The sequence below is a fragment of the Ruditapes philippinarum genome, unplaced genomic scaffold (assembly GCF_026571515.1).
Source record: "Ruditapes philippinarum isolate M1 unplaced genomic scaffold, ASM2657151v2 ctg108_1_1_1_1, whole genome shotgun sequence".
Classification (NCBI taxonomy): Eukaryota; Metazoa; Mollusca; class Bivalvia; order Venerida; family Veneridae; genus Ruditapes; species Ruditapes philippinarum.
Window position 1 is genome coordinate 166,742 of NW_026855637.1, and position 22,679 is coordinate 189,420.

General features: G+C 31.9%; 1 protein-coding gene across 1 annotated transcript in view; it reads left to right on the plus strand.

Annotated features, from left to right (window-relative positions):
• Positions 1 to 11,960: 11,960 nt before the first annotated feature.
• Positions 11,961 to 22,679, plus strand: part of LOC132743978 (uncharacterized) — a 28,942-nt gene continuing 18,223 nt past the window's right edge. Inside the window, exons 1-2 of the mRNA XM_060732577.1 lie at positions 11,961 to 12,686; positions 13,063 to 13,440. Coding sequence (XP_060588560.1) covers positions 12,572 to 12,686; positions 13,063 to 13,440 — 493 coding nt within the window. The 5' untranslated portion in view covers positions 11,961 to 12,571. The remainder of the gene's footprint in view (positions 12,687 to 13,062; positions 13,441 to 22,679) is intronic.

A 22,679-nucleotide genomic window follows, 5' to 3' on the forward strand; every position in this document is an offset into this window, starting at 1 on the left:
TCTGTCGCACATGTCACGTGACTATCGGTAAAATTTGAGGCACTCAGTGGGGGGAAATGGAACGCATTTGCGCACCGCTAGCGGGGTATTTAATTGTTTCCTTTTTTAAGTTTATTATTATTATTATCATCAGCATTATTATTGTATTATACCAGTGTGACTCTGCCTGTGTATTCGTGTATGAAATTCCGTTAAAATATAAAATAACAAAAAACTAAGCTTCTGACAGTCTTTTAAAGTCCATGGTAGATGTACAAATAAGAACGGGATATTATATTTTTTTTTTCCACCAAATTGATAATGCTTCACATATTTTAATAGAAATAAAAGGTATTACTCGATCATTATGATCTGGCCTTCTTGACTTCTATTATGAATATCATCTATGCACGGCATAGAGATCCAGTTTCTACCGGGATAGTCAATAAATTTCATACTTTGTCCCAGATTTATTAGTACTGTGTCCGATTTACTGGCGAACAATTTATTTTCACTGAGAATATATTTTAATATCTTTTTTTTTATTTATAGAGATATAATGATCCTTAAACAATCTAAAATGGTTTAGAAATTTTCCAGGGACACCTTACCACAAGTCACATAGGCGTTCACATAAAAAAAATATTGTCTGTTTTTGTTGTTGTTTTACTTGACATTGTTAGAAAACGAGGTTGAATGTAAAGTAAGCCCTTGAATCCGTACAAAAGTCTATCAACTCAACGTAATATCTATCAGATTAACGGGACAGACAAATTATTTTCACACATTATGGATATTTTAGGAACTACATTTTTAATCAACCCCGTGGTCGTGCGATTTGCCGCTATGCTTAATTATTTATGTTTCATACATTATGTTACGTACATTGGCCGACAATTTCTTAATTTATAAAAAAGGCTAAATGTTGAGATATTCATAAAAAGATGTACGTTAGTTGTACGATACATGTATTACGAGAAGTATGGACCAGTATGGACCTGTAATTCACGGATATATGGAACTACCGATTTCCCTCATTGATGCCTCAACAGGGGGCGGAGCGTTATCGATAATCGACAGGTTACGCGAATAGCAGATATAAATAGTATAGGTTCCGTTTTAAAACGTTTAAAAACACATTTTTTGGACTAACTGCTTCCAAAATTAAATCACGAATGTGTTCAGAAAAGGTTGATAAATCTACTTAGCAAAAAATCTCATTTTAGGTATTTTCAGTGATAATTGACTCCGTTGTCACCTTAAAGCATAATGTAAATTCAATATATTTCCGTATTCTTAAACCATTAAATTCTACTTTGTCTATTTTTCAGATGTTGCATCGTTTATATTCTTTATTTCTGCATTTCAGCACTTATATTTACAAGTAATTTTGAAAATGTATTAAACGAAAAGACATAAATTGAACCATTGACTTTTATTTGATATATATTTCTACATTATATGATTATCTATTGTAATAAATGTCAAAAGAAACTATATTTTGCGGAAAATCAAGATATATAATCAGAAGGTAACAATCATGGAGTTTATCTGTCATCATTAAATTGCAGTAACTGACGCGAAAATTTGGATGAATGTATTATTTTATCTGTATTTCAGTCTTTATCACTAAAAATGTTAGATTTAACAGACCCATTTAATAAACTAAAATACTTCGTATAAACACATTAATCATTTTGCGTTTGCTATTTAATGATTCTATTTAATTAATGTTTAAACATTCAAGTAAACACAAATGATCTAACTTTAATAGTTAAGCACAAACAATTTTAAGTTTGTATATTTTATATTATATTATAAATATACCGGCACAACTAAAAAGTTGATAAGGATCAATTATGAAATTGTGTTTACTCTTTATTTAAGATTAAAACTTAAAATATTTGCTGTGTTTCTGAACATTTGTTCATTTAATATCAGAATTGTGCTTACACTTGGTATGGGCAATAATTCGAGATAACACGGAAAGGCTATGTATTGAAATATGACAAACATGATCAACAAGGAAAATGCTGTTTTCAATGAGGCTTTTTGGAAAAACTTGTATGAATTCGGGTAACTGAAGTTAGCCTTACAACCGTTTGTGGATCCATTTGATTGGATAAGTGCTCGGCATCGCTTTTTTAAAATTGCTCATAAAAATCTGCTTACAAAGTGATCCCTCGAAAGCATTAATCACAACTTAATTACAGATTATTGCAGACTCGGTTTGATTGAGTCTGTGCATGCGGGAGAATGAATACATGCAACATCCCTCACGTCCCCTAGCACCGGCTTGAGCGGTACTCAATTCTCAACTCTTACTAGTGCCGGCATCAATGATCTCGAAGGACCAGAAAATATAACAACACTGACGTGAAGTACGGGGCAACTTTCTACAGCTGCCACACAACACTTGACACCTGCTGTTGCGAAGTATAAAAATCTTGAAACAAAGTGATTCCACGGAAACATTAATCACAACAAAATTACAAGCCTTCGAATTATTTGTTGTTGGATATGAGCACACACTCAAATAGTGTCTATTCGAGCTCTGGAAACGTGGTTGGCTGGAATGGTCGGGCAGCTATTTCTGCAAGCAAAGAGATCGAGCTGCTACCAGACATCAGGACAGAAACATTATGAATACCACCTTCATCGAGCTACTTATACGTCGAGGGGAACAGTTGAAATGCATGGCCATCCTATCAGCGCCCATACTGTGCGTAGAAAGTTTAGGGAAATTGGTGTATGCAGCAGACGCCCTTTTCGTGGGATTATCTTAACCGATCAGCACAAACAATACCGTTTACGCTGTGCTCGTCGTCACTTACGGATGATTAGAGCGGACTGGGTGGTTGTGTTATTTATTGATGAACTACGATTTAATATATACGATAAAATTGGTATTGAACAAATTTACCGAATGAGAAATAGCTGTATAGTCAAAACAATACAAAAACACACAAAAAAACACGATGGAGGTGCCGTAATGATTTTGGGAGGGGTGTCAATGAACACTATAACTGTCACCCTCAGATTTCAAGATACATGTAATTTAAATGCTAAAAGGTACATTTATGAGATTTTGCCTCCCGTTTGTATTTATCGTATACGAAAAAATAGGGGCATGCGATTGTTACATGATGGGTCATAACCTGCCACACAGCACGTCGCACAGCGACTGTTCTAGCTGCTCACAAGGTAAAAGTTCTGCCATCCTGCAGACATTTTCACAAAAAAATCGTACGATTTATCTTAAGTTTTTCACTTACGATAATCGTAAGTTAAATCTTAAGTCATTTTCACAAAGCCACTCGTAAGTTAAAATTTTATCTTAAGATAAAAAATTCACTTACGATAAAATTTACGACAAAAACATCCCTAGCAACGTTCATTTGATAGTGATGTGCATGCTCTTTATTTGATTCCGGTTTTAAAATCAAGTAATCAAGAGCTTGAAATAACTATTGAACACAATCAAATTTAAATAAGAACAAAAAAATGATTCAAACTGATATAATTTATATCTTGATTGAAGATAATTATATATATATCTAAAAGATTCAGAAAGAAGGTCCACTATGTTATTAATAAATAAAAAGGTACCACTAGTACATGCTGGCAATGAAATCGAACTCACCAATTGTACAAATTATAAGTTTTCAATAAGTTACTAGTCTACAGTATAGTTCACATTATTTTAAACTATTCATAACCCTCTCCATCGTGACGTCATCAAGTCATGACGTCACAGATGTATATGTTGAAAAATAATTATAGCAATTTGTGTTATTTATAGCATACTGTTTGCTTAATATTTAGTTGTCCTCCAACTTTTTGTTTGTTTTTATTCAGTTTAGGTAAGAGATACATGATATTTTACCCTTAAGAGAGAAAAAATTACACTTACGAACGGGGAAGACCTATCGTAAAGTTACGACAGATTTTGCACTTAAGATTTTCTTAAGATTATTTGTGAAAAGGAGATTTATCGTACGATTTCTCTTACGACAAAAAATTGTCGTAAGATTTTTTGTGAAAATGTCTGCTGCTCACCGGACCTAAATCTGATCGAGCATATCTGGGATGTAGTCGATAAAGCTGTCAGAAGAAGAGCTCCATACAATCTGGAACAACTTTAACAGTTTGTCGCGGAAGTGTGGAACCGTAATTCTCATGCCACTTGTCGTAATTACAATGCAGATACAGATCTAAGCAAAGTATTAATTATACCAAGTATCAATTATCAAATAATGCCGAGAGTGTTCGGATACTTTATGTAGTGGAGCTTAAAGAAAGCTTTAAAGACGGTTATACAAGTACACCTACACAATCAAGTGAAGGTTCTGACACACTGTGGATAATGTGTTGTTACATTTCTTTCAATGTGTCAGAATGACACGCGTCATGTGATATTTACATTATTATAGCATAAAATCGGCTATTATTCCCTCTTTTGCCCATGTTATAACGGGACCAAAACCATGTGTTAACATAGTCACGCGCTCTTGTTATAGCCCGGTTTCACCTATGCGCAATACATACAGGGCCCAGTAAACAAACAAACAAAAAATGACGATTTGGACTGTTTGCCAAAGAGTCATGCGCGCTCTTGTTATATTGAAATTTATTGATTCGAGGGCCTCAGTTGCATTTTTTATTTATTTTTTTTATTTATAAACAAAACTCATGGCCCTTAAGGGCATAAGAGTGAACAATCAACAAAACAAAAAGTAATAATACAAACATGGCATGAAGTAAATAAGTAAATAAGGAAGATGACTTATTGAAATTTCAGCATTATAGCTTTGACAAAAATGGCTAGATTAAATAAAGTATTTCTGTTGTCGCTACACATAAGAGCCTGAAAATTTAAAATACTAGGAAACCTTGAATAATAGTTACTGATATACCTGTGCCTTTCATGATTAAAATAAGTACATTTAAAAATATAATGAAATTCATCACCTATTTCTTGCTGATTACAAAGTGAGCATGTTCTATTTTCTCTTTCAATACCAAAATAGCGACCTTTCTCTATAGGAATATTAGAATTGAGACATCTAAATTTACAGAGAGCAATTGCTAAATTTCTTGGTAAACATAGTAAATAATGTTCTAATTTAAATTGAGTTTTATATATTCTATAGTTTAAACACTTAGCAGAATCAAAAACATCACTATTCCATACTTGTAAAAACTGATCACGTAATCGTGATTTTATTACATATTTAAAATTATTAAAATTTGCAACATTCTGAGTTATCCAAAAATCAGAACAACCAAGATTATTCAAAGTAGATTTTACTTTCTCGATCCACTGACAATGTAAAATACCCTTTTCATGAAGATTATACATAGTGCGGTACAAAGAAGCACATATTTTATCATTTTTACCATTAACTAATTTACTCCAAAAATTTAACATTCTGCAAGTAATATCATTTTCAATAGGAAATGCACACCTAGTTCTCCCAAGACCATAACCGAAGGAGTTGACATCTTAAATTTAAGTATATATTTATAAAATTTCAATTGAAACTGAGAAAATAATAGAATTATTTTTCAGATCCCCACACCTCCGACCCATACAATAATATTGGCTTAACCATACTATCAAACAACTGTAACTGAATATCAATTGGCAAGCACAATTTCTTAATTTTAGTTAAAATACTAAACATAGCCTTCCTCGCTTGATCTGTCAAGTGCTTTTTTGTTTTATTAAATTTACCATTAAAGTTGAATATCACACCTAAATAACTAAAATCATCTACAGCTTCTAGAGGTGCATTATTGAAATAAAATACAGGCTTATTTCTTAATTTACCACGAGAAAATACAACAACTTTTGTCTTATCGGTATTAACAGTCAAATGCCATAATTTACAATAATCAAGCATGCAGTTTTAGTGCTGTTTGAAGGCCAGTTTGACTTTCCGCGAAAACAACTGTATCATCAGCATAGAGTAATAAGTACAACTTCAAGAATACATCAACTTCATCATTACTTAACTGTTCATTTATCTGGTCTGATAAAAACTGCAACCCTTCACAATATGTAGACATATAAGAAACCAAATCATTAAGGAAAATTGAAAACAAAATTGCATATTCAAGTAACTATGCCGGAAAAACGGCGTATAGACATCGGTGCTAATCTTGGTTGTCGCCCTTTCTAAGAAACGGACAGTTGTCAATGTAAACAAATACAGTAGAATCTACCTGTCATTCAGTTTAACACTCCGATTAACTTACAAAACTAGATAACACAAAATTAATATGAGAAAATGTTTTTATTTATGTTAATGTTGATAAATGCTCTTTATATTTCTTTGAGAGAATAATGCTTAGTGCCTGATTTTTTTATAAACTTGTTTGCTTGAACAAAAACCGATTCTGATGTCACTGATCCTTTTTCTACCGTCAATCTGAAATCATTCTAAGAATTTCTGAGGGTCATGTTTTGTCTTGGGTAGACGGGGTAGAGTAATGTAACGTTTTTTTTTCTTGAGATAATAAATCTCCAAAGGCCAGCTTTGTTAAATCAATTAAAATTCAAAATCTCGTTCGGTTCCGAAATTTCCAAGTTGTGGCCCCGGAAAAATGAAACGCATACGTAAAACATAGAATTGGATAAATACCGTCCAAGCACAAAGAATTTAATGTAATTGTGTTTTGTATAAACTATACATCACGAATCTGTTTGAAAATTTTATGCTATAATAGCGTCAACGCACGTTTATTTCGTGTTATAAAGTCTGCAGAGTCCCTCGGAACTGTTGGAGCCCTCGCCCTACCGGGCTCGGGCACCAACCGTTCCTCGGGACTCTGCAGACGTTATAACACGGAAAAACGTGCGTTAACCCTATATACAAAGATAGTGATAACAATTAACATGTTTATTAAATCTATTGACAATAATTTTATTTTAAGCATCCCAAGGACTTTTTCAAGATTAGGGACCATGTCTTTCAATTTATTAGTAATTGTATTTATCCGATAAATTTTGCGACTTTGTAAAGAGGGTTGCTTCAAATAAAATACAAAATATTCAGGATACGGATATGTCTGTTGTTTGTTTTCCACCAAACAAAGTCTGATATATGTCTTAAACTGCTCTGACATTTTCAAGGAATTATCCTTAATAGTTTAAAAAATATTGCGAAAGGGCTACTGGTTGCGTTAACAAATTTGTTAAGTGTTTACGATTTCATTGATGAATATTTGTTTTTGAACATTTGTTTTGAACGATAAACAATTACGCTTTTGCCTGCATGGTAATACCCGCCCACATCATGACTGAGACCCCTAAAAACAAAACAAAAAAAAACAAAACAAAACGGGGTCGTGGTAAACAATGCATACGGGTGCAAAACGCTCATTGGACTATCGTTCATACCTTGGACGTTCATCTGACATGAGCGCGCGCCCATTGGAGGCGAGGCTGTATGTCGTTTCGCGTTAAAATAGTGCAAATTGCTGGTCCTCATGTCAACTTTATTAATATCTCTGATTAGACATTCTTACGCCAGTGGCATTCTGGAGTTATTTTGCAGGGCAGTTGTTCAACAAAGTGCCGACGTCGCGCTCGGACGATAATAAAAGTCTTGACGCATAGTTTCGAACCTTTCAAGACCACCACCATGCCTATGCATAACATTTTTGTGAGTTTGAAACCGTTCCCACCTTCTTGCGACGGTGCTCTTGGACATCCCAAGGACCGCCCAGTATGATGAATCCCTATCCCCCTATTCATCTCTCGGCGACAATACGCCGACTTACTCGTAAGTAAGTCATACCCAAACATAGCTTTGAAATATAAGTTACCATGCACAAACAATTTTTGATGTTTACTTTTAGGTATATACCGATGGCGCACGCTTTTATTGAGTAACATTTTTTCCCATGGATCAAGCCCGATACAGGTTTGAAATTCTTATCTACTGGAAAGGCCAGGTACGAATAATCTATAGTTTCACTTATCTTTGGTTATCATGAAAGAGGTTTGAAAGAAATAAAAAAACGATCCCTATTTCATTTTGAGTTGCATGTATTTCATGCAAAGGCACAGCAAGGCAAATGTTAGTTTTTATTAAAATACACTTAATTTTCAAACATAAAACGATGCGTTCTATACTTGATAATTTAATACGACGTTGCATGTTACTTTTATATGACAGATTAGATGTGAACCTTTGTTGAAGTAAACCCTAATTTTACTGGTAAAAGTTGAGCTTCGGTAAACATGAAAGAATTCAATCTTTTCTTGAAATTCAGCAGCAGAATAAAACAGTGTAACTAACGATTACTTTCGTATCCAGATATGTCCAAAACCCACAAACAAACTTAATTAAATTGAAAACGGCATGCAACCATTGCCATATCGTGACCATTTTTTTACAAATTTGAATCTGAAAATTATTGGTATTTCAGCTTGAAATTGAGTTTGCAAGCAATAAAATTCCGTACATAATTTATTTACTTTAAAATAACTGTTACAATATATTGAGATGGAATGAAAGATATGTGGGCTTTAATGTTGTATTTATCTAGTAATTGGGTATTTTTTTCTTTTTATTCGAATCTATTTAAACATGTGAGAATGAAATTAATTAAATTGTTGTTTATATGATAAGGTCATAATATTGAAAATGAACCATATAAGTTCTTTTAAAATGCTGCTCACTGAGAATAATATTAATGTACATTTGTAATTGCATTGTTATAAATTCAATAAAGCAGCATAACCATAACAACTGGCATTTTCTAATTCAAATACAAACTGCTTTGTTAAGAAGCGTAAGCTTAAAGGCACATCTTTAAAAAAAATCCTAAGAGAGAAATGACAAACATTTGTTTAATACTGTTTTATTAATAGTTTAAGTCAAATTTAGAGCATGTTAGATGTTTAACAATTGAAAGTAGTGTTTTGACTTCTTTACAAATACTTAATTACTATAATCATACCAGTTTCCAACAGAGCTGAAGAAACAAAAGATACTTTATGAATATGGCAAAAAGTATGCTTTTGGAAACTGTGCAAAGATAAAAAAAAATCAGTTTTTAGAAATTAAAAGTGAAAGCATTTCTGAGGCATAATTTGTTTCCGGTTCCCATTATGATGTCAGCGTTGCAAGTAAATTGATTTTTAATAATCATGTTTACATCAAAAATCAAAATGAACCTTATGTGATTGCAATACATGAAATCTGTGAAGAAACATTTTGTTATGCATAACATATAAATTGAAACAACTTTCATATTCAGATTATTATACTTTTGTGTTACATAAGGCTTCTTTAATTGGTGTGGTTTCAGTTTTACACCACAGATTACATTAAACATATTTGAATTAATTATATGAAACCTTTCAAGTGTAAAAATGTCTGAAATATTTCCGTTATACATTGTAAGTAGATGTAAACTTAATTTAAACTGATTCATTGATAACTTTTGAAATCTTAGACAAAAGCAAACTCAATTTAAACTATTTGCTAAACTTAAACAGTCTTGTACCAGGATAAGTAAAAGGGGTTAACGGTTTATGTTTTATCGACAGGTTTCGATGTTAATTTATTTTTGTTTCACATGGATTAGCACTTTACATAGTGATTTACATCGCTTATCTTTAAAAACTCTTGAAACAAGTTTTAAAAAGGCACACTGGAGACTTGACAATTATTAAATGCAAGGTGCCGAATGAATATATATACAAATGCCTTATTTATACAAGTAATGCAGTTTTTATAATGTATTTATTGGAAAACAACTTTACACATGACCAGTGTCATTTCCTTAGTTAAACAGAGAATAAAGAAGTCCATTAAACAATTAATAATCATTAATGAAAAGTAACTAAGTTACACATATCATTTAATAATGTATTATTTTAATAATAATTGGTAACAATATAACAACTAATTTTTATAGTAAAATGCGTCTACGTTAAGTAAAAGTAAACATGTTCCATCAAATGGTAAGTGTCATTTATATGCAGTATCACGAAGCTGTCGTCGTTTCGTTCTGCAGTGATATATGAATTAATGAACATATGCAAAGTATGTTACATTATTATTTTGTTTGCTTTCTTAACTTTTCACATTTTAACTTGAAAACGTCTTGAATTATATCGATTCTTTGACGCCATTTTGTCACAATATCGATGCTTGCTGCAGCTATTTTGGATGGAATTAAATATCACTTTTGAAGATCTTGAATCATGATTTGAACATATTAATTAGTGCAAGACTACTAAAATTCTAAAAATCATATTATGTTTCTCCATTTGTTATTGATATTTTCATTTTCAAAATAAACATTTAATCTTTGTCAGAAACATATAAATGCTACAATTTTCGAATGCAACTCAAACAAAATTTATTATACCGACTGAGTTGGGCCTAACAATGGAAGAAAAATACAACCAAAACACAAATTTAATATTAATGATGTTTTCACTGTTGCTGACATGTAACGCGTTTCTATGTACATTCCTTTGTATTTTTGCTTTGATCTTCGGTTTAATTACAAATAATCACGTCGCTTCATTTAATTGCTATAGACATGCACAGAGGACGAAAGCTTTAACAAGCTCATGTGTTTTATCTTTTCATTGCAATAGAATCAGTTATCACAAAGCCAATCTGCAAAGCATTGATTGACTTTATACATATTAAAAAAATGCAGAAAAAAAGAAGCAAAACGGAAAGCAAATAATCTTCATAGCAATCTGTTTACTTGATACGTTCATTAATTTGCTTTGCTTAGCAATACGAAATGCTAAATGAAAGAGAATGTTTGCTAACCCTTTTTTCGGATTTTAATCAATATTTTGGGAAAGGATGAACGAGAAACTATAATAACAGTATTAAAGTCTAACGAGAAGTCAAAAACGATGTACAGTTCCTACTTAGGCCAAGCAAAAAGAGTCAGTCCAATCAAATGAATTCCTCATATCAAATATGAAATATAAACTATTTAGCAATTATTTTCGCGATAGAATTTACAAACGTATAATTGGAAATCAAATATCAATCGAAATGAATACTTAATCAACTTACCAAGGTTGAGCATAAGTACATCATAGACATGTTGAAACTCACTAATACAAAATGTTTTGTTTCTGTTTTACCGTACACTGAAGTTTACATTGAAATGAACATAAAGTTAAATGAAAATTGTAAAGTTGGAACTTTTGCTTAAATTTGAATCTTTATATTACTGTAACAATCATTGCTTTAATGTACAATAAATATACACTAAAATGTGGATACTGTATAACTCTGTTAATATGATTATAAACTGAGTTTTTGGGGTTTTTTGTCAATAACATTCTGCAAAATAAAATTCTATGTGATTCATGCGCTCATTTTGTTTGTTTGTTTCATTTTACGCCTTTTCCCAACAGTATTTCAGTCATATAGTCGGGTAGTTTCCCAACCATCGTTCCTGGAGTGTTACATCAGTACTAGACTAACTTCCTTCGCGCTAAACTACCAAAGCATCTCCCGGGGATCGAACCTCCGCCAGAGAGGTAAGTGGATTAGAAGTCATCGACTCTAACCCCTCGACCACGGAGGTGTCACTTTGTTATTAACCCGATATGTGTTGATGAATAATAAGTCACACCACGTTATCTAGGAATACTTTTTAATTTTCAGTATGACACCAAACAGTCGATATGATATTTTTCATGTACACTAATGGAGCTTATGTTTGATCAAAGCAGCAATTATCAGCCAATTGTATATGTTTTACTTTTCTTAATCACTGTTTTAAATTGATATACACTCTATCACAGCCCATTATTGCCAAGAAAATAGATGAGGTAAGTATAAACAGGCTATTGTATTTCGACTGATTTTCTAGAAAAGCCTATATTTAGTGTCAATATATTTATAGAATATGGCTAAGCTGAAGAATAAACATTTGCAAAGAGTTCGATTAGTGTTCAACTATTGGCAATTTAAGAAGTATTGGAATGTTGCGAGGGGAATGATGTATCGGAACGCACAGTCATACAACGAGATGATCAGTAAAGGGAGAACTTAACATTATCACATGCAGGAAAACGATCAATAGTGCCTGCATTTCAAAGGCGAGGTTGAGCTTTATTGCTGGATATCAGCTTCGAAACGCAAACCAATTGTTCTATTGACAATAATACTTGCAGCGGATTACAGGTGTCTAGATCTACCCGGCCAGATTTACGGGTACGTTATTGGATTAACCTGCGTCTACTGTTATTTCAAGGAGCAAGCAAAGTTTTTTCTATTTTTGAATCAACTTTAATCTTTTATCTGGCAATAAAATACTATTGTAAATGTATTAAACAACGTGCCGGAGATTATTATTTTATTCCCACAAAGGATGTATGAATAATCTGTCTAATTGTGTTTCCAGACAGGATTAAAATCATTTCATTGATTTCATGTACGTGTCGACAATCTGAACTTTCTTCCGCACACTAGACTATACTCGGTAACTTCAATATATACGGATTCCATCAGACGTTACGAGCTACTTGACAAAATTGTCTGATAAACGTTTGACTGCTATTTGTACAAAACACCATACAATTTATAATATGGAAATCGTCTTTAAGAAGCACTTACTTCTGATAGGAGCTGTTTTTCTTACAACAGATGTTACGTGTGTGTACCATAGACACCATAATCACAATTTACAAAAGAACCATGACGGTAGGAATATTTAACATTCCGATATTTCAAGCATAAGTTAAGAATGATACTGAAGTCTGACTCAATCAAACATAGCCTGCAGCATTTTAATTTTACCGTTTTGGACTTTCTTTAGGGATTTTTATTATCTCTATTTTCTCAATATATTACAGTTGTGTGTTTCTGTTTTATTCAGTTTTCTGGAGTTTTTATTATTTGTTTTCAATGTTTGGTAATGAAATAGATAATTGAACATACAGCTTGGTTTTTATTAATTTCCATGAATTTTGATAATTAAATTTTCATTTGTCTAATATTTTAAATTATTTGAATTCGGTAATGGAATAAAAACTGTATTCTTTGTTTATTGTTTAAGATGGTCGTTCTTTAATTTCAGAACCGATTGTTCCAGAGCCTATGATTCAAATTGAAAGTAATGACAAAGATGTGATTGATTTAGATGATAATACTTTCGATGTTGCCTTAGAACATTACCCACAACCAGTTGACAAGAATGGAGAAGATATGCGTGAGGTTCATATCGGTGGTGAAACTGTCAGTGAAGTTCAAGAAGAGATGAAGTTACAAATCAATGAAGGCGACACAGTAACTCCGATAGCCTTGACATCAGAAATACTGCACGGTAAAGGAATAATTTCTGTAACGACGGAGAATGCAACTGATGACGAAGATATGACTAGTGGTTCCGGATCTGGAGATTTTATGATAGAAGATGCCACTGGAAAATTTGTTAATACAACCGAACATTCATCCGGTAAGTGAGCCTTATAATAATCATGATTTAAATCATGCCAAATATCTTTTACCCTTAGCTTTTTGCATTAAACCATACATATACATTATACATTTGTTACATCATCTTCTTACAATTAAGGTAACTATGACGATGCTATATCTCTTGGTAAATGGCGTAATGCGTAACCATTGAGTTCAGAAAATTTACATATTTGTCGGCGTAAATGCTTATACTGTCCTGAATTTAAACTTGTGTTGCCCCTGATATTGAGGAAAATCTATCAGTAATATGACAACTGGGATATTTGCAAATCAAGATTATAAGAGAAAGCCATTTTATTGCCATATAATGCCTATATTTTGTCTGGAACTATTCCCAGCGGAAAAATCAACAATCTTCGCACATATTAAATATTGCTTTCCCAATATAATCACATTGTGGTCACACTTTTTAATGTTCGTTCAACATAAGAAATGAGTTGTTATATTCAGTATTTGCATGTCAATGATTACATTCTTATAATTGTCTTTGGTGGTGTAAAATTGACTGTAAGGCGTATGTTTTGAAAAAGGCGCATGTTATGATGATTACCGTGTAGGATAACACTTCGAATATTGTAAATTTCTGTGATATTTAACGGGTTTGGCAATCGTCGGCTCACTAAATCCAAAAACAGTTTTAAAAATCTATTTTTCCTTATGACGATCTACATCGTTACCAATTTACATGCAAAATTACGAGTTAATATAGTGATATTTGAATATAACACATTCTTTTAAACGTGGTTTCAAAATAGTACTAAATCTAGCAAGGGTAACATTATGTTATACAAACTTAGTTTATCTGTTTTAATTTTATTTAATAAAGTTAATCACACCTAAATCAGATGCTTTACATTATCTTTTCATCGTTACAAAGTACTAATGCATTTGTTGATGGCTGTTCTCTAAATTGAGACTCCTTAAACCATTACTAAAGTTAAAACCTATTTACGCCATATGACGAAATTTTGCAACAGTTTTGGTAATTGCATTTTAGACAAAATCAGGTTAAATATATTTTTTTCTGTAATGTTTTTGTTGTGTGGGGTGTATTTCTTTTTAATATGTTTTCTTTGCAAAATTTATATAATTTCCCTTGATACACAAATGTAAAGATCATTTTCGTTCCTTCTCTTTGCAATGATTTGAAATCACGAGTGTGACATGAATTGTTCATAGCAATTCAGTAAAAAATATTTAGAGTGTCCACATTTCTTTGTTCTCTCATTTTATGCTTAAATAAGAACATGATCGATTGAGCTTTTTGGCAAGAGAACCGAGGCAATTTCGACTTGAACCGAGACAAATTACGACACAAAATCAATTAAATAATGCATTATTGAGACGAGAAATGTTTCAAAAAGCCAGTGAAAGATTGATTCATGAAACAAAGACTTGCTGTTTGAATAGAAACCTTTGTACTCCATGCTTTTGAGTATCTTTTGAATTGAATCGTTTATTATTTTCTCTGTAAATTACATGAAATTCAAGAAGTTCAAAATGATAACATTGGATTAATCGTGTTTGTCTATCTGGCGGAAAAGTTCCACACAATATTAAAATTCTATCCTCATAGGTGTGTTTTTTACATAAAAGGCACTTATCTTAAATGTAATGATATTTAAAGACTTATAGTTATATTTGTAGGGTTTTCTGTTTACAAATTGTGGTACTAATATAATTTATAAATAGTTTTCTGTGGTCATATGGAATATACTGTTTTAGTTAAAAAATTCCGGTAGTCCCTACATTTTTAACATTTTAATTGAGCAAATCGAAAATCATTCCGAGTAAAAACCGTAAATTTACATACTGGTATAAAATAGTCTCCATTGCGAGTTAAAAGAACGGTCACACTTATATCTAAATACATATTTATTAGCCATAACTATTTAGAAAGGTGATTTTGCTTTTTATCAATTTAAATGCACCCAATACACAAGCTTCAAAGACTTTTTATTGTGAAGTATTACCAATAGATATTGTGTCTGAATGATTCGGCTAACATGGACATCAAATTATTACTATGAACTAGACTTTACGGAGGTTATCATTTCCTTAATAATTTGCTAAGGGATATATTGCATGTACTATGTAATTAACAAAAAAGTCCCAGAGGTAGATTAAATAAAGAAATGACACTTTTAGCCTGAGACCAGCTTATTCTCTTTAGAGGTTCAGACAGTATCTTATGGTTTGGATCGAGTAATTTCGAAGCAATTATCTGGAGATATACTTTTGATCAATCTTACATATGAATAAGATAAGACAGTGTTTTGAGGACAAAAATGATCAACATTTGACTTATTTGAAAAAGTATTCAACTCAATATTTTGATAGGTGTCAATTGTAAGGTTGCAAAAATACGTCTATTATTTACAATAGCATTTTATGAATCTACAAAAAGTACAAAAAATTTGGAAGAATTCTTATTGTGGAAAGTGATATAGAGATCGTGCTAGAAACGTTTCACAATACTAGTAATGAATATCTTACAGCTTTTGTTTTTGTTAAATATCGCTTTAAGAAAAAAAAACAAATCCTTAACCTTTTGAAACGAAGTAAGAAGCATGCACTACCATAGCATGGTCACCTTGTAGTAGACTAAACAACAAGTTTAGAATAGAACAGATACATGCTACGCTCTTTTTTAAAGCAACTGTTAAACACTTCATAATATTCAATTTAAGCTACTTGCAAGCAATAGAATATAATTGTATACCAGAGAAATATTTAGTTTTTTCTTAATTATAGTTTTGCGAGCATTTCACGAACAACATATGTATGATTGTTCTTAAGCCAATGATTATTATCATCAACACTTTCATGTCATTTAGTTGTTAATAATGCAGTATGTGTACATGAAAATGCTATTAGGAAGCATTTATCTGCTATACCCCGTGACATCTGTGAAGTTTATCTAAGAAAAGTTCTCAAGAACATCGTTTGTTCTCAAATATTTTATGTAGGAAAGGGGAAATAGTTTTACGACTTTTCGAAGAATGAAAAATTATGTTATGTACTAAATATGTTCTTTTACACCTTGATGACAGCAAGGCCAAGCCTGAAGGACATATTTTAAAACTAGTTTTAAAGAATTATGATTCGTCAATTAATTTTTGTCATGATAAGCAAATCAGTTGTTTTTTTATATCAAACATCGTACATTAACATAGCATTATGTGTTGCTGCTTTCAAATGAAATAAGATTAAGAAATACAGTCAAATGTTCCAATGAAAAGGTTCATAATGACGTTGAGATGAACATAACTATTTCTGTTTGTTTTGGTCGAAATTAATTGAATTCTAGAATGTTATTATCATGTCAAAATATTTACAGTAATACATCAACAGATATTTCTAGATCTCAATATGAGTTAATCAAAGTACAAAATTACTTTTATATGAATGAAAGGTTCTACTAACTCAGTTCGTAAAACAATGGTTGATTTTATTTTAATTATAAAAATGATGGACCATTGACAATATTGTAACACTGAAACCATTTTAATTTTAAATTAATTGGCGGTTTCTCAGACTGAAGTCTCATTATGATTGTGCTTTGCCTTGATAAAGTTAAAAGAAATTAGCGCGTCTTCTTTCCAGCTAATTTAACTGATGGATGTATTGGTAAACGTTGAAAGCATCGTTCGGTTTTGTCACATTTAACGAGCCAACACACATTTATCACATTGCTCATCGTTGTGACACAGCATCACTCTTCATTGCTGACACCTAATAATTCACTCAATCTATGTTGTAAAGTTTTCAATTTATCTCTGTTTTAGAATGAAAAATCGGAAAGAAGCCATTATGTTATGTTTATTATTCTTGAATCGAAATGTTTCTGAGAACTTAAATTCTTCGTGTTTTTAGAGAAAATTAAAAAGGCTAATGCACTGACTGTTCTGCGGACAATGCAGACCATTTAAGACGAGATTATGTCTGCATTAGTCTTATCGATAGGACTTGTAGCTGCCACACGCTAAAAATTATTTAATTCTGAGACGAAAGGGCGCCTCAGAAAAAAACTATTTACTTTCTAGTTACTTTCATGACATGACATAATTAAACGTCAGCAATGCTAATAAAACGGCCATGTTCGTTTTTTTTAAATGATATTTATTTTGACATCAAGTCCCGTATCGTTAGAAAATTGTATTGCTTATTAATGTTCAGAAATTATGGAATGTAATCTTAATAACGATACAATATACCGCGTCAGCAAGAATTAGTTCCTTGTATCAAGAGTTTTTTTTAGCGAATAGATTAAAATACAAAGATCTGATTGTTTACCATCGTCCGCCATTTTGAAGAGCATTTGATTAAGAAAAAATAGTCATTTAGTTCTATTTTAGACACAATACCCGAGAGCGTACTTTTTGGAATTTGAAAATCCTTTGCTATTTCAGTCTTAGTTGTACTCCCTATCTAAATTTCTCATAAAATATAATATTTTGTTTCTAAACACTTTTCGTTTTCTTTCCATGATTGAGAATAAAACAAGATTTTCGATTTTCCTTCCTTTTATATTGAATGTCTTCTTTTATATTTTAAGGGTGACTTTTACTAATGAAAGATATAGATTTTTTCCATTTAAATAAAGCGTACTTTGCAGTTTGTAATGGATCATGCTTGCAAGCATGCGTAATTATGTTGAAAACCGATTATGAATTATCATAATTAGTTTACTCGAGCAAAACTTTTGAAGAAAAGAAATAATAAATAAAAGGAATAACCGTTTTATCTTTGTGAAAAGAGCTCATGCTAAAAATATCCTAAATAGAAAACTATACAAATTCATTTAAATAGATGTATTTAAGTACTTACAACAATAAACGGTACATTCGGCCGAGTTTTAATCCGTGCCAATGAAAACGAATGTTAAAAATGCAGGATCTATTTACGGTAAGCCAATATTTTAAAATTCGTTATAAAAGTGTAATTTTCTGTACTTTTAACTAAATTGGGACTAGGAAAAGTTCCTTATAAACGATAATTCCTTATAACCGTGTTCGCTTTAACCGTATATTTTTATATTAAATAAAGAAGGGCAAAATTCGGGCCAAAATAAATTGTTCCCTATAACCGGCAGTTCGCTATAACCGTGTTCGCTATAAGTGAAGTTTACTGTATTTTGCAGATGGGAAATTACTTTTATATTTACAACGAATGTTTTCGTCCTGTTTGACCAATCTTTTGTTTATTCGTGTTGAAATAAATTGTTTTGGATAGCAATATACGAACATTATGTTTGCGTGTTTTGTTTCGAGGACAACTAAGGCCAAAAGACAGACTCATTATTTTGACATACTGTAGCTGAATTTTCTGACAAGAAATCAAATAAACGATGCACAATTGAGCTTAGATGAATATCAAATGATCGCTTTAAGCCAGACTTTACGGAAATAATCATTTCTTTTATAATTTGTATAAATTACCAAGGGCTATATCGCATGCAACATGTCATTAAAATAAGTCACAGTGGATGGTCTTGATAAAATATAAACCCATATATATTCTGGATCATGCATATAACCAGTTGTTCAGAAACAGTTCTTAGGTTGAAACGTATATTTAAGAAATCATTAGCACACGAGGCCAGGTTGTAATTGGCACACTTATTACTATCCCGTTTCTCAATGCCCAAATCAGTGTTTTGATTTCTTTTTATAATTGTGTCCTTTTCGAATGTTTTGCACAAATGCATTGGCGATGATATAAGAATTGATTTTCACTCCTTTGTAAAGTCCATGTTTTCTCAAATTCTATACATAATCAAAAGAAGTCAAAGTGTACAACCATCCCAAATTTATTATAATTATTATTTTCATTACACAGATGTACACACATAAACGTTATTTATCAATAATTGTGTCTGAATTGACCCCGTATATTGTACTTTAAAGATCCTTGTTGTAGAAGCATAATTGTATACATATATAAAATTTCATTTAAGTTTGGTAACAACCTAAAAGATCCTGTATGTTTTATTTGAGGTTGTATTCCACATTTAAGTGAAATTATATATTCATATAATTATGCTTTCAAACATCGAAGAAAATGTAAAATATGTACTGCAAATATGTGTTCATATTATAAGTTATCATTAAGATATATGCATTCATTTCTTATTTAAAAAATGACTTAGACTTTATAGAATTTTTTTTATTACCTCCATTTATTTACATGAAATGTTAAATTCGATAATATCTTTATAAATAATGCTTTATTGGAACTTACATAATTGATAAATCATAATTTGCGCATCATAAATATTGTGTTACGGGATCTTAAATTACAACATACAGGATCTTTAACCTTTTACCCCATGAGCATATTGTGGAAAATGGCCGTTTTCATTGAAAAGCCTCCTGTTACAAGTTCCAACTGCTATAAAATTATGAAAAATGCCTCAATACTGATGAAACTTGGCGAACCATAACCTCTGTAATAACATGCTCAATATTAAATTTCCTGTTACCATGGCAACGGGGGAACGTCTCAAAATTGCGAAAAATCACTATTTTGCATTGTTTTTTCCATCTAAACTGATTTCAAAGTGCTGCAACTTCTCAATGCAATGAGATATTGTAAAAGGCTTTTCAGTGTTAGTTACATGTCACCTAAAGATTGACCTGAGGCAATTTTAAGCCTGTAACATGTCCAAATTTTTCTTGGCAATAATGGGGACTACCGCCCCCTTCAACCCCCCACAAACAGAAGGGGGCACATCCCTCTTCTGGCAACCCACTGATGTATAATTTTGAATGGGGACCGCGCCGAAAAAGTGGTCACTTTTTCTAACAATATTTCTCAAACGAAAAACAGTGTTTGGGGCCTAAATAGGGCTTTTTTCATTGTTTGAGGCCTCAAAAAGGGGGACCAAAAAGCCGTCAAAACACGTCTATATGAGGGAAATGGTTAACAAAATGATGAAAAACCTTGGAATTATCCAAAATCTAGATTTCTATGTTAACACGTGGCCTGAAACCTAGTTTTGGTGAAAAATTGTTGTTTTGTGGCATTTTTTTATTTTTTTAATTAACATAAAATGATGAAAAACCTTGGAATTATCCAAAATCTAGATTTTCCATGTTACACATAATTTTAGTGAAAAACTGTTGTTTTGTGGCATTTTTTATTTTGTTTAATTAACCTTTTACCCCATGAGCATTTTTTGATAAATGGCCGTTTTTCAGTTACAAAATAGAGAGAAATAAGAATCCGTAAAGAAAGCCCAACACGGCAAAATTGAAAAGTTCCAACTGCCATAAAACTATGAAAAATGCTTCAATACTGATAAAACGTGGCACATATGTTAACTGATATATAACCTCTGTAACAACATGCATAATCGTAAATTTCCTGTTACCATGGCAACGGGGGGACGTCTCAAAATTGCGAAAACTCACTATTTTGCATTGTTTTTTTTCCATCTAAACTGATTTCAAAGTGCTGCAACTTCTCTATGCAAAGAGATAGAATAAAAGGCTTTTCAGCGTTGGTTACATGTCACCTTTCGATCGACCTGAGGCCATTTTTAGCCTGTCACATGTCCAAATTTTCTTGGCGAAGTGTGGGACTACAGCCCCTTTCAAACCCCCCAAACAGAAGGGGGCACATCCCCCTTCTGGCAACCCCCTGGTGTATCATTTGATGAGGGGCCGCGCAGAAAAAGTGGTCACTATCTTTAACAACATTAATTTCTCAAACGAAAAACAGTGTTTGTGGCCTAAATAGGGCTTTTTTCACTGTTTGAGGCCTGGCTTTTTTCACTGTTTGAGGCCTCAAAAAAGGGTGAGGGACGAAAAGCCGTCAAAACACGTCTATATGAGGGAAAAGGTTAAGATAGGCAACACAACATTTTATCGGAAGGTTTTAAGGGCTGTGCTGTACATGCATTTTTATTTATTTTTAAAGACGTTACGGAAATAAATCATTCACGGTATCATCTACACGAGACATGGCGTGTAGCAAAATGCGTGTTCTTAGTCATTATAACAATTTCCCCTAGGATTGATCGATGATGTAAATTAAATAATACTGGCCTAAGGTGATGACACAGCAAGTATAAAACATATGGGAAGCTTGTGAGAGAGTGATCGCTGGAAACTGTGAATTAAAAAAATTAATTGGATATGCATGAACAAGTAAATGAAAATATAAAAAAAGACAAAATGGTATGTTTTATATTATATCACAATGGTTGAATAAGTCAAAAAAATAATTGACATCATACTTTTAAGATGCGGGCAGGGCATTGAAATCGAATCGAAACAACTCATTTTTCATTTCAAATCTATTTTTATTTTATGCCGAATCGTTATTGAATGCTACAGAATGTTTAGCACAAAAATCATCTTAAAAGGTACATAATGTAAATTAACCTTAACATTTGCGTTTTTTATGTCTTCGATTTAATGTATACTAGTTGTATACGTACGTTGATGCCAAAAACCTGAAGGCATCGAGTGAAAAGGAGTGTTATATAGTTCATGATTTGATTGATTATACACTCTGCTTTTCGGTCATTTTGTCATTAAGGGGATGAATATTATATAACTTCACAATTTCATCGGAACAATTTTTGTCCTTGGGAGGTTGTAAAAAGAAAAAGCAAATGCAACATGAACAAATGAGATTTATATTATACATGCCTTTTCAATACGCAAACTAATCCATGTTCCATTGTTGCAGTAATGATCATAATAATACTGTAACAGTTGAAAAAAAAAAAAAAATGCTTTAATATTCAAGAAGTTGCTTTCAAAGTATTGTATACATTATGTAGCTATGGTCTCATGAAGAAAAGCTGTAGTATTTTGTCTTGACTTATTTAATATGTAAAATTACGGATTTCGTTTCAGATTTGGTTTTCAATTTGCAACATTTGTCACTTAACGCACGTCAAGGGGTACAAATTGATTATAGTGCTACTAAGCAAGGAACAAAAGTCATTTTAAAGAATCCGTTCAGCATGCTTGCTTCTTATGTACTGTTTGGAATCATAATTGCTTCAAGCATAAAATCAAGCACAGGGCCGCATTATAAAATAATTAAGCCAACTCCAAACTATCTTTTCTTGAAACCTCTTATATATCAAAATCTACATTTTCTTTAGTATTCAAAACCTTTTTTCTGCCATTAAATTGTACCTAAAATATGATAAACAAGATCAACAAGGAAAGACGGCGTTCAAAAACTTAACACCTA